We start from the raw sequence: 13,351 nt of genomic DNA, 5'->3' as shown, positions 1-13,351 counted from the left end.
AATATTGCTGGTTTGGGAATCCAGCGTGTGCACTGTGATAATTATACCATCACATGATTAAAGGACTGGCATATTTAAAGTTAAGGTGTCAAGTGAATTTTGACTAGGAAAAATGCTCTTTGATAATTGACTCTGAGAATTCTGCTAAATTGATTAAGTTCAAAAAAATTTCCTGGAAGAAAAAAAATCACCACTTTGATTTGTGCAAATTACATTTTCAAAATAGTTGTAGATGACATTGTGCAAGATACAACTGAAACAGTTATAAGGTTAGTAGCTGAATTAAGAAGTTTCAAAGATTGATTAACAAAGAAAGTTACTTTTATCATTGAGATCTTATAAAAATAGATAAATAATACAAAATTCTGCTGGTCGTTTACTTTTCCATAGATTTCCTGCATTTATGGCGGTTTCCTTTTTTATTTGGAATTTCAAGCAAAATCATAGCTCCCAATTAGGTAGTACCATTATAAATATCTCAGGACAATTCTCATAATGCTAGAATTTTAAAGGACTAATTTCTAGGACTGTATTGTCTTCAACATAAACCCATCAGCTTGAGCTAATGCATTTGTGTCTAGATTTTTTCACAGTATAGCATTTGTTTTTGCTCATGCAATAACGATTTAAAGTATTAGTAATTATCATGGGAACAATACTCTCCTTCAGTCTCACATCAAAGAATAGGCTTGGCTGTTTCTGGGCTGGAAAGTTTTGAAATTGATAGCTCAATGAACAGAGATTTTATCTAAAACTAATGATGGGAGTTCAGAATAAGATATTACAACTTCTGGCTCCACACACACCCTGCCACTTTAATGAGCCCTATTCTTTCCCTGGTTATCCCCTTGTCCCTAATATACTTTAGCTTCTGTACTGTCAAACCATTATTAATAAATGCAAATTGCTTCTATGTCTGCAGAGGACATGAAACCAATTGAGATTGTTTCAAAGGATTTTCCAAAAGCAGTAAATCTGTTCCACACAAGGGAAAACACCCAAAGCGTACTTTTAAAATGAAGTTATATTTGTTTAAAATGATATTGCTGTTTTGTTTTGCATTCAAAAACTTTACACGAACATTCGGCAATTATTTGTTTTAGCAAATAGAAACTGATGAAAATGTAAAGAAATCTGACCAGGCAAAACTTGCAGTAAGCAGTGAAGAAGAAAGAGTCGCTATTGACCTATTGAACAAGGCCAGAGATGCTGGAATGGCGACAAAAAGTGAGTGCATTGTTTTATGAATCATTTGAATTTCTAGTAACTGCTTTGAAGGTTTATTTAAATTGACTATACAGTGTGTGAGACTTGGACAGAATTTAATAATTTCATTCCTGTGAAGACCTAAATCATGTCATCTTAAAATCTACATTGAATGATCTGCACTGAGCCTTTTATGGAGACTCAGTTCTACATGTGAGATGATCAGAATTGGATGCAGTCTGGATAGCGATGTTGTTATACTTGTAATTGAGCAGCACAATGATTTCTGAGCTAACCTCAAGCTACCCAACTCTCAGCTTTGTCATGAATGCTAATTGGTTTCTACAGTCAATCAGGAAAAGGATAGACCACTCAGAACGAAATACACTGGTTCAGCTTTGAAGTAGAGTAAGATACAGGACTGCCAGAGAGAGGAGTAAATGGGTTTACTTATACTGTAGCAGAGTCAGAACAAACTTGTCAGGTGAGTAGTCTCCCTCTTGTGTTCTAAACTTGTGGTTTTCTGGTCCTGGTCCCTAATGCTATCTGTATTATATAGGTGTTGCACAAGGACAGGATTAGGCTCAGCTGTTAGGATATGCCACCCACCCACCATTTGAGCTAAATGGCCACCTGGATGTGGTATTAGATAGCTACTACCTATCCGACCAGACTCTGGAATAAGTAATTTCCTGTGGGAGGAAACAATTCATTGGGAGAGTAGAGAAATTCTCAATGCAATATGCGAAACCTATAAATGAGAAATGGATCCAAATAACTGCAATATTTTTTGTTTATTGCACGGTAGATCGCCTCCACATGATTCCAGTCTCCTTTGAAAAAGACAATGACAGTAATGGGCACATTGACTTCATAACTGCTGCTTCCAATATACGAGCAAAGATGTACAGCATTAATACAGCAGACAGATTAAAGACGAAGAGGATTGCTGGCCGGATCATTCCTGCCATTGCAACTGCAACTGCAGCAGTATCAGGACTGGTAGGAACACTCTATTGCTTGTGGTATAAATTCCCAATCAATGTTGCAGAAGTTTAATAATAACTCAATGACTCTAGACATCAGAAGCTCAAACTAATTAGAATTGAATTCGTATGGTAAGGTGTGAGCTGGCACCAGAAAGTAGCCCTGTGAAAGCTGCTGGACAAATTAGAAAAAAAACTGTACATGAGCAAAGGTTGCTGTCACCCCAATCCAGAATGACCACGAGTCTTTCCAGTCCCTTATTAAATAGTTGGCTGTTTATGTCCTTATGATGGTAAGTAATGATAGTAAATACTGTCTTGTCACCATCCTATGCCTTTAAGGGGGATTTGTCTGTCCTGGTTCTCTTGAAGGGAGGTGTTGTAAACTTGGTGCTGAGGTGGAAAGTAGAATAATAGCTATTTTTTAAACTCGAGGAAGCATGAATGGGTGGAGTCAGGTTTACACAAGCCCAGGGTTTTAGTTTGCTTTTAGTTATTGAAGTTGGGGTTTGGGGAATTGAAGCAGCTAGATACAGCTCTCTGCTGCTGCTGCTGCAGCAAAACCTTGAATATTCTCTCTCTCTGCAGCTAGATCAATTCTGTCGGTGTTCTTTCTCCAGGACTGAAGGAGATATCAATTGAGGGAAATCTGTTTTGCTGAATTTGCCTTTGTCAGGGGTCTATTTATGGGATACTGCTATATTATTTTAAGTAATTTGATAGAGTTAAAGGTTTCCCAATTCCTTTTTTTTGTTTGTATTTTAACTATAGTATAAGAATAAAGTGTGTTTTGCTTAACGCGTGGTAGTTTGACCAATCAGGTCATATCTAGAACACGGCACTTTACACAGGGAAAATAAAAGTTAGGGTCTAAGCTATCTCCTTGTTGTGTTTGAGGGGATATAGTCTGGTCCATTAAAATAACATATCTGAAAAGTAATAAGAAGTACTCATTTGAGTAGAATTTTGGATGGAGTCAAAGTCAAAAGACCAAAAATGAAAAATAAAACAATGGATTGTCAAGTAGGATTGTCTTTTCTGTAAATTGATTTTTAAAAATTATGTTTTTGTACGCATGGATTCCGTGTACTTGTGGGCTCATGTCCATTTCTATTGGAGGGACCAGCTTGTGATTTCTGACCACAGATTTTCACAATAGATGTCCAGTTCTGGACCTGTTTTCCTTGTTATCCATGTAGGTTTGTCATCCAGTTATCAAGTGAAAATGAGCAACTTTCAAGTAACCGTATGTGTCCCAATTGCACTGCCTGTCAGGCCATGGCTTTGCTTAACTTATATTGATGCTAGTTTAGTTATTGGCTCAACTGATTTTAATTTTCAAAAGAGTAAATGTTCATTTGTTGATCACAATTAGAAATAAACACTGCAGAAGTTACAGGAAATTTTGAGAGGAGGTCTATTCGAGCTTTGTGTAGAATTCAGTCACTCACCCCTTAGCATGATCAAACAATGATTCTTACCCAAAACATGAGAGAAGCATGATAGTAACGTAGGTGCACAGCCAGTATATTGACTTATTAATTTCCCTCAGTGCTGCCCAAAAAGAGCAGTTTGAACCCGAAGATAGTTAACATCAACATATCATGTTCAAAACAGTTACCGGTTTTCATTTCAGTCCTCTTGCAAAAGATATAGCTCACACTTATTTAATTTAGAATTCTCATAGCCATTGGGAGCAGGAGCTTTTTCATTAGTCTGTGCTAGATTAAAGTAGTGTTATCGCTCAATCCCAATCTCACTCATTCACAAGGTTTGTCTTTTTTCTCCTAAACTTTGTCTTTTCTCTCTAGGTTGCTATTGAGTTAATTAAAGTTGTTCAAGGCCAGTCCTTTGAGGCATATAGGAATTGTTTCTTTAACCTGGCTATTCCTGTTATAGTATTTTCTGAACCAGCTCCAGTTAAGAAGACACAAATAAGGTAAAGTAAAGTCTGATGTAAATGGAATCACCATCATGTTCAGAATTTATATTTAACCTTTTAAATATATCAAATAAAGTGCAAAAATAGTCAAATTTTTAATATCTTCAGAAACAAATGCCTATGTTTAAATCTTCATGGGGAGAGAGAGACTCCAGTTGTTGAATGATTGAGGTGATAAACATTAAGCCTTAAAAAAAAAATTGTTGTGCAAAGCAGGTTACACCTGGCTAACTATTCTTGAGAAACAAGCTCCAAGAATGCTGGAGAAACTGCAGGTTTGGTAACATCTGTGGAAAGGGAAGAGATCTAACATTTCCAGTCTTTGTCTATCCCAGTCTAACATCAGCTCCTCCATTTCCAGTCTGGTATCACTTTGTCAGAACTGAAGTTCTAGTTCTGAAACATCATACTAGACTGGAAACTTTGCTCTCCACAGATATTGCTCGACTTGCTGAGTTCCTTCAGTGTTTTTGGTATTTGTTTCATATTTCCAGCATCCTGAGTATTTTGCTTTTATTCAAATATCATGTGCCTTTATTTAAGAAAGGAGAAGCCTGAAAACTATCGACTGGTGAGTCTGATATCAATGGTAGGTAAATTCTTGAGAGGATTCTGAGAGAGAGGATTTGCACGCTTTGGAAAGGCAAGGACTGATTAGGGTTAGCCACCATGACTTTGTCCATGCGAAATCATGCCTCACAAACCTGATTGATCTTTTTGAGGATGTAACCAAAAAAAATAGATAAGGGCAGAGTGGCAGACATTGTCTACATAGGCTTTGACAAGGTTCCACATGGTAGACTAATTAGTAAAGATAGATTACATGGGATACTGGGAGACCTTGCCAACTGAATTGGTAGTTTTGACAATAGGAGACAGAGGGTGGTGGCGGATGGTTGTTTTTCTGACTGGAGGACTATGACCAGCGATCAGTGCTGGGTCCACTGTTGTTTGTCATTTATATAATCAATTTGGATGAGAATTTAGGTGTCACGGTCAGTAAGTTTGCTGATGATACCACAATGGCTGCTATAATCAGGGTTTACTGCATGGAACAGGCCCTCCAGCCTGTCCATGCTGCCCTTTTTCACAACTAATCCAGTCCCATTTGCCTGCGTTTGGTTCATGTCCCTCCATACCTACGCCATCCACATACCTGTCCAAGTGTTTAGAGTCATAGAGATGTACAGCATGGAAACAGACCCTTCGGTCCAACCCATTCATGCCGACCAGATATCCCAGCCCAATCTAGGTCCACCTGCCAGCACCCGGCCCATATCCTTCTAAACCCTTCCTATTCATATACTCATTCAAATGCCTTTTAAATGTTGCAATTGTACCAGCCTCCACCACTTCCTCTGGCAGTTCATTTCATACACGTACCACCCTCTATGTGAAAACGTTGCCCCTTAGGTCTCTTTTATATCTTTCCCCTCTCACCCTAAACCTATGCCCTTTAGTTCTGGACTCCCCTGCCCTAGAGAAAAGACTTTGTCTATTTATCCTATCCATGACCCTCATTATTTTGTAAACCTCTATAAGTTCACCCCTCAGCCTCCGACGCTCCAGGGAAAACAGTCCCAGCCTGTTTAGCCTCTCCCTGTAGCTCAAATCCTCCAAGCCTGGCAACGTCCTTGTAAATCTTTTCTGAACCCTTTCTAGTTTCACATCTTTCCGATGGGAAGGAGACCAGAATTGCACGCAATATTCCAACAGTGACCTAATCAATGTCCTGTACAGCCGCAACATGACCTCCCAACTCCTGTACTCAATACTCTGACTGATAAAGGAAAGCATACCAAACACCACCTTCACTATCCTATCTACTTGCGACTTCACTTTCAAGGAGCTATAAATCTGCACTCCAAGGTCTCTTTGTACAGCAACACTCTCTAGGACCTTACCATTAAGTGTATAAGTCCTGCTAAGATTTGCTTTCCCAAAATGCAGCACCTCGCATTTATCTGAATTAAACTCCATCTGCCACTTCTCTGTCCATTGGCCCATCTGGTCAAGATCCTGTTGTAATGTGAGGTAACTTCCTTCACTGTCCACTATATCTCCAATTTTGATATCATCTGCAAACATACTAACTATACCTCTTATGCTCACATCCAAATCATTTATATAAATGACAAAAAGTAGTGGATTCTTGTGGCACTTCATTGGTCACAGGCCTTTGGAGTCTATAATGCAATCTTAATGAGGTGATCATCCCTTTCTTATTTCTCAGTTCCACCCAAATAACTTCTCTGGATGTATTTCCAGGAATATCCTCCCTCAGTACAGCTGTAATGCTATCCCTTATCAAAAACACCACTCCTTCTCCTCTCTCGCCTCCCTTTCTATACTTGCTGTAGCATTTGTATCCTGGAACATTAAACTGCCAGTCCTGTCCATCCCTGAGCCATGTTTCTGTAATTGCTATGATATCCCAGTCCCATGTTCCTAACCATGCCCTGAGTTCATCTGCCTTCCCTTTTAGGCCCCTTGCATTGAAATAAATGCAGGTTCTTAAATTGCTCCTCTGGAACATTTTGTATTTCTCTCCTCTCACGTCAAACCTGTGCCCAACAACAGTGAAGAAAATTATCTAAGATTACAAAGGGATCTTGATCAGTTGGGCCAATGGGCTGAGGAGTGGTAGGCGGAGTTTAATTCGCATAAATGTGAGGTATTACATTTTAGTAAAATGAACAATGTCAGGACTTGTACAGTTAATGATAAGGCTCTGGGGAGTGTTGTCAAGGGGTCCAGATACGAAGTTCTTTCAAAAGTTGTATCGCAGGTAGATTGGGTGGTTAAGAAGGCATTTAGCATGCTTGCGTTCTTTGCTCAGGCCCTTGAGTATAGGAGTTGGGATGCCATGTTGAGGTTGTACAGAACATTCGTGAGGCCACTTGTGGAGGACTGCATACAGTTCTGGTCGCCCTGCTATAGGAAGGATATTCTTAAAACATTTCTGAACCCTCTCCAGTTTATCAGGATGTTGCCAGAACTAAATGTTTGAGTTATAGGACAGGGTATGTTTTTCACTGGTGCGTAGGAGGGTGATGGGTAACCTTATTGAGGTTTATAAGATCACGACCATAGATATGGTGAATAGCAAAGGGCTTTTCCCGCTAGTAGGGATGTTCAAAAATACAGGCCTTATTTTTAAGGTGAGGGGAAAAGGATTTAAAAGTGACCCGTGGGATGACTTTTCACAGAGGCTGGTTCATATGTGGATGAACTACCAGAGGAAGTGGTAAATGCAAGTAGTTACAGCATTTAAAAGACATTTAGACAGGTACACAAATAGGAAAGATTTAGAGTGATATGTGCCAAATGCAGGCAAGTGGGACTAGTTCAGTTTGGAAAACTTGGTTGGCATTGAGAATTTGGACTGAATGGTCTGTTTCCATGCTGCTTAACTCTATTAGTGTTCATGCAGATGTAATGAAACATTTTAATCTATTTTATGGTTGTTTAATTGTAGCCAGTCATTGGAAAATGTAATCTAGTGATTAGCTGCTTTCTGAGCTCTTTCCAAAGTTACTAACTGTTATCATTAAGAATAACAGCAACTGCCTGTATTCATGTATTATGTTTTTGTATACAAAAACATGCATGGGGTAAGGTGCGAGATGACTTATCTGCATGTGATATTCAATTACAGTTGGTCAGGTCTATCAAATGCTTCTGAAATAACATGGCCACATCCTAGTTAAATGCTAATTGCTGCACAGTTAAGGTTTGGACCTTCAGCTTTACAAAGGAAGGGTATTGTTAGGTATTGATTTCAGATGGGCAATTTCACTTAGCTGATTTCAGTCACTTGATCTGTGGCTGCAGTATCAACTCCAAATCATTTTGGACTGGTGAGCATGTCTGCAGTTTATATCACTGGGTACTCCTGTGTGGTTAAATTTGCTAACTTAGTAAGATTAAAATTTAATCTCCAGGCACTAGTAAATTGACCCTTTATTTTACATCCAGACCAATTTTCTTTCTATTACTTCATCGTTGATGAGTTATACTTATCAAATGAATACCTGAAATAATCGAAAGAGTCATACAGCGCAGAAACAAACCCTTCAGTGCAACTTGGTCATGCCAATCAGGCATCCCAATCTAACCTCGTCTCATTTGCCAGCCTATTCCTTCCTGATACTTTTTAAGTGTCTACACCACTTCCTCTGACAACTGGTTCCATGCTCGCACCATCCCTGCATGAAAAAGTTACCCATCAGGGCCTTTTTTAAAATCTTTCCTCTCACACTTAAACCTCCGCCCTCCAGTTTTGAACTCTTTTCTCCCCCCCACCCACCCCTCCAACCTGAGTTACTTTAAAGTGGTCACAAAGATGGAGAATTATTTCTGTCGTCCTTTTCTGGTTTAATTTGAAACAAATTATGTTTTAAAAATCTTCAAAAAGGGGAGACATTTTAACCCACCTTATTCAATTTATGGTACCCAAATATCAAAACATAATAGACAAATGATCATTTGTAAGAAGCAATTGATCAAGCTGGCATGTCCTCCATCTTCCCCTTTAAAAGCAGTTAAACTAAGAGCCAAATCAATTTACATTTCTATAATGTTCTTCAAATAAAGAAAAAGATCTTTGAGACCTTTTCAAGGTATAGAGGGCTTAAAGCTCTCTGAATAATAAGAAGGAAAGTGAATGAGGGAGAAATTTGCACGAAACGAGAATGGCCAAAGATTTTGCTGAGGTATTTGAAAGAGTAGAGGAAATTAATAGCCAAAAGATTTAGAGAAAGCACAAGTACGTTCTACATATAAAGCCCTTCAATGCAGGGGCGGGGGCACAGGGATTCAAGGACTACCCCGTATTGAAGGGAACGGTGCATGCTTGTAGATTGCAATTTGATCTGTGTTTTTTTAAAAAAAAAAACAGTTTGGTCAGGATGTCGGTACAACATGGTCTTACAAGGGGCTACACAATGCAGACTTCCAAAGTATCACCGAACCAAAATCTCACAATCTCAGCATACTTATGTTGCAAAACTGAATGCTATAAACAAATGATCATTTCCAACTATAGTTGATTTAATAATATTTTCCTAAAATCAAACTTATTCTTTTGCCTTAGGAATGAGATATCATTTACAATCTGGGATAGATGGACTATTTATGGAAAAGAAGATTTCACGCTTTTAAACTTCATAAATGCTGTAAAAGTAAGAAATAATTTTATTCAAACTTCTTTTAGCTGATGTTCAAGTTCCAAATTATCCAGTTACAGAGTGCAAAGGCACATTTGCACCATTATTTGTGCAAAGCATGTTTTACAGAAACATGGCTCAGGGATGGGCAGGACTGGCAGCTTAATGTTCCAGGATACAAATGCTATAGAAAGGGAGGCAAGAGAGGAGGGGGAGTGGCATTTTTGATGAGCGATAGCATCACAGCTGTGCTGAGGGAGGGTATTCCCAGAAATACATCCAGGGAAATTATTTGGGTGGAACTGAGAAATAAGAAAGGGATGATCACCTTATCGGGATTGTATTATAGGCCCCCTAATAGAGAGAACTTGAGAAGCAAACTTGTAAGGAGATCTCAGCTATCTGTAAGAATAATAGGGTAGTTATAGTAGGGGATTTTAACTTTCCAAACATCGACCGGGACTGCCATAGGAATGGCAAAGGTTTAGATGGAGAGGAATTTCTTAAGCGTGTACTCGACAATTTTCTGATTCAGTATGTGGATGTACCTACTAGAGAAGGTGCAAAACCTGACCTCCTGTTGGGAAATAAGGCTTTGGGGCCAGCGACCATAATTTTATTCGTTTTAAAATAGTGATGGAAAAGGATAGACCAGATCTAAAAGTTAAAGTTCTAAATTGGAGAAAGGCCAATTTTGACGGTGATAGGCAAGAACTTTCGAAAGCTGATTGGAGGCAGATGTTCACAGGTAAAGGGACGGCTGGAAAATAGGAAGCCTTCAGAAATGAGATAACGAGAATCCAAAGAAAGTATATTCCTGTCAGGGTGAAAGGGAATGCTGGATGACTAAAGAAATTGAGGGTTTGGTTAAGAAAAAGAAGGAAGCATATGTCAGGTATAGACAGATAGATCGAGTGAATCCTTAGAAGAGTATTAAGGAAGTAGGAGTATATTTAAGAGGGAAATCAGGAGGGTAAAAAGGGGACGTGAGATAGCTTTAGCAAATAGAATTAAGGAGAATCCAAAGGGTTTTTACAAATATATTAAGGACAAAAGGGTAACTAGGGAGAGAATAGGGCCCCTCAAAGATTGGCAAGGCAGCCTTTGTGTGGAGCTGCAGAAAATGGGGGAGATACTAAATGAATATTTTGCATCAGTATTTACAGTGGAAAAGGATATGGACGATATAGACTGTAGGGAAATAGATGGTGACAGCTTTCAAAATGTCCGGATTACTGAGGAGGAAGTGCTGGATGTCTTGAAACGGGTAAAGGTGGATAAATCCCCAGGACCTGATCAGGAGTACCCAAGAACTCTGTGGGAAGCCAGAGAAGTGATTGCTGGGCCTCTTGCTGAGATATTTGTATCATTGACAGTCACAGGTGAGGTGTCGGATGACTGGAGATTGGCAAACATGGTGCCACTGTTTTAAGAAGGGCGGTAAAGACAAGCCAGGGAACTACAGACCAGTGAGCCTGACCTCGGTGGTGGACAAGCTGTTGGAGGGAGTCCTGAGGGACAGGATGTATTTGGAAAGGCAAGGACTGATTAGGGATAGTCAACATGGCTTTGTGCAGGGAAATCATGTCCCATAAACTTGATTGAATTTTTTGAAGAAGTAACAAAGAAGATTGATGAGGGCAGAGCAGTAGATGTGATCTATATGGACTTCAGTAAGGAGTTCGACACGGTTCTCCATGGGAGACTGATTAGCAAGGTTAGATCTCCTGGAATACAGGGAGAACTCGCCATTTGGATACAGAACTGGCTCAATGGTAGAAGACAGAGGGTGGGGATGGTGGAGGGTTGTTTTTCAGACTGTAGGCCTGTGACCAGTGGAGTGCCACAAGGATCGGTGCTGGGCCCTCTACTTTTTGTTATTTACATAAATGATTTGGATGCGAGCAGAATAGGTACAGTTTGTAAATTTGCAGATGACACCAAAATTGGAGGTGTAGCGGACAGCGAAGAGGGTTACCTCCGATTTCAACAGGATCTGGACCAATGGGCTGGGAAGTGGCAGATGGAGTTTAATTCAAATAAATGCGAGGTGCTGCATTTTGGGGAAGCAAATCTTAGCAGGACTTATATACTTAATGGTAAAGTCCGAGGGAGTGTTGCTGAACAGAGACCTTGGAGTGCAGGTTCATAGCTCCTTGAAAGTGGAGTCACAGGTAGATAGGATAGTGAAGAAGGCGTTTGGTATGGTTTCCTTTATTGGTCAGAGTATTGAGTTCAGGTGTTGGGAGGTCATGTTGCGGCTGTACAGGGCATTGGTTAGGCCACTGTTGGAATATTGCGTGCAATTCTGGTCTCCTTCTTATTGGAAAGATGTTGTGAAACTTGAAAGGGTTCAGAAAAGATTTACAAGGATGTTTCCAGGCTTGGAGGATTTGAACAATGGGGAGAGGCTGAACAGGCTGGGGCTGTTTCCCCTGGAGCGTTGGAGGCTGAGGGGTGACCTTATAGTGGTTCATAAAATTATGAGGGGCATGGATAGGATAAATAAGGCAGAGTCTTTTCCCTGGGGTCGGGGAGTCCAGAACTAGAGGACATAGGTTTTGGGTGAGAGGGGAAAGATATAAAAGAGACCTAAGGGGCAACCTTTTCACGCAGAGGGTGGTACGTGTATGGAATAAGCTGCTGGAGGAAGTGGTGCAGGCTGGTACAATTGCAACATTTAAGAGGCATTTGGATGGGTATGTGAATAGGAAAGGTTTAGAGGGATATGGGCTGGATGCTGGCAGGTGGGACTAGATTGTGTTGGGATATCTGGTCAGTATGGACGGATCTGATTCCATGCTGTACATCTCTATGACTCTATGAAATGCAAAAGCTACAATGTGGCTACACAACCTGAATGTGCTGTGTTTTTAGTATGCAGCTGTACAAGGCCCTTTTGAGAAGTGCATTCTTCCCAACATGGGCTCAACACCACTGTCATGGCAACTGCCATGCTTGATCTTGATGGCGATGAAGTATTCAACGCACATTGCATCTAAATAGTTCACAAGATGGTCACTTGGAAGAATAAAGTGTAACAAAGGAAACTATTTTGCCCATGTCTTTACTGTTTCTTGGAAACAACTATCTAATTAGCGTTGTTTTTCTGCTCTTCTCTCATAGCACAACAAATATTTCCCTTTTCAAGGACATAGGAAATCATTTTTGAGTCATACTAGTGAATCTGCTTCTATCAAGTGGTGAAATCCAGAATATTGTGATTCACTGTGCATAAAAGTAAATTTTGCTCACTCAGATTCTTCCATATGTTAATTTTGATTATCCTAGCAATGGAATTAGTTTATCCTTGGTTACTGTGTCAAAAGAGCACATAAATTTTCAACATTTCTACCCTAAATCTATCCTAGACGGAAGTTGTCCTGTTGGGCAGGCGCAGCATAGATTCATGAAGGGCTGGTCATGTTTAACTAATCTTTTGGAATTCTATGAAGATGTTATGAACACAGTGGACAATGAGGACTCAATAGATGTGTGGTATCTAGATCTCCAAAAGGCATTTGATAAGGTGCCTGACAAAGGATGCTGCATAAGTTAAAGATGTAAGTTGTTACGGGGCAATGCAGTAGCATGGAGAGAGGATTGTTTAAACAACAGGAAGCCAAGAGTGGGAATAAATGTCTGCTAATCTAGTTGGCAATCAGTGACTAGTGGTGTGCCTCAGGGATCAGTATCGGGACTGCAATTATTCACAATTTACACAGATAATTTGGAGTTGGGGACCACGTGTGGTGTGTCAAAGTTTGCAGATGACACTAGGATGAGTAGTAGACCAAAGTGTGCAGAGGACTGTGAAATATTGCTAAGGGACATAGTTTAAGTTTGTGGGCAAAGGTCTGGCAGATGGAGTGCAATGTTAATAAATGTGAAGTCATTCATTTCGGTAGGAATAACAGTAAAAAGAACTATTATTTGAATGGTAAGAAATTGCAGCACCCAGCTGTACAGAAGGGTTCTTGTGCATGAATCACTGAAGGTTGGTCTGCAGGTGCAATAAGTCATTAGGAAGGCAAATGGGATTTTGTTCT

The 13,351-nt window shown here is 39.8% G+C and overlaps 1 protein-coding gene across 1 annotated transcript in view; it reads left to right on the top strand.

Annotated features, from left to right (window-relative positions):
* uba6 (ubiquitin like modifier activating enzyme 6) overlaps positions 1 to 13,351 on the top strand; it is a 122,110-nt gene that overhangs the window by 103,343 nt on the left and 5,416 nt on the right. Inside the window, exons 28-31 of the mRNA XM_043720610.2 lie at positions 1,104 to 1,227; positions 2,015 to 2,208; positions 4,004 to 4,131; positions 9,230 to 9,317. Coding sequence (XP_043576545.2) covers positions 1,104 to 1,227; positions 2,015 to 2,208; positions 4,004 to 4,131; positions 9,230 to 9,317 — 534 coding nt within the window. The remainder of the gene's footprint in view (positions 1 to 1,103; positions 1,228 to 2,014; positions 2,209 to 4,003; positions 4,132 to 9,229; positions 9,318 to 13,351) is intronic.

This window comes from Chiloscyllium plagiosum, unplaced genomic scaffold, assembly GCF_037043375.1.
Source record: "Chiloscyllium plagiosum isolate Xiang-an unplaced genomic scaffold, Cpla_swu_hap1 HiC_scaffold_2, whole genome shotgun sequence".
NCBI classification, from domain to species: Eukaryota; Metazoa; Chordata; class Chondrichthyes; order Orectolobiformes; family Hemiscylliidae; genus Chiloscyllium; species Chiloscyllium plagiosum.
This window is presented reverse-complemented; position numbering and strand designations above follow the sequence as displayed.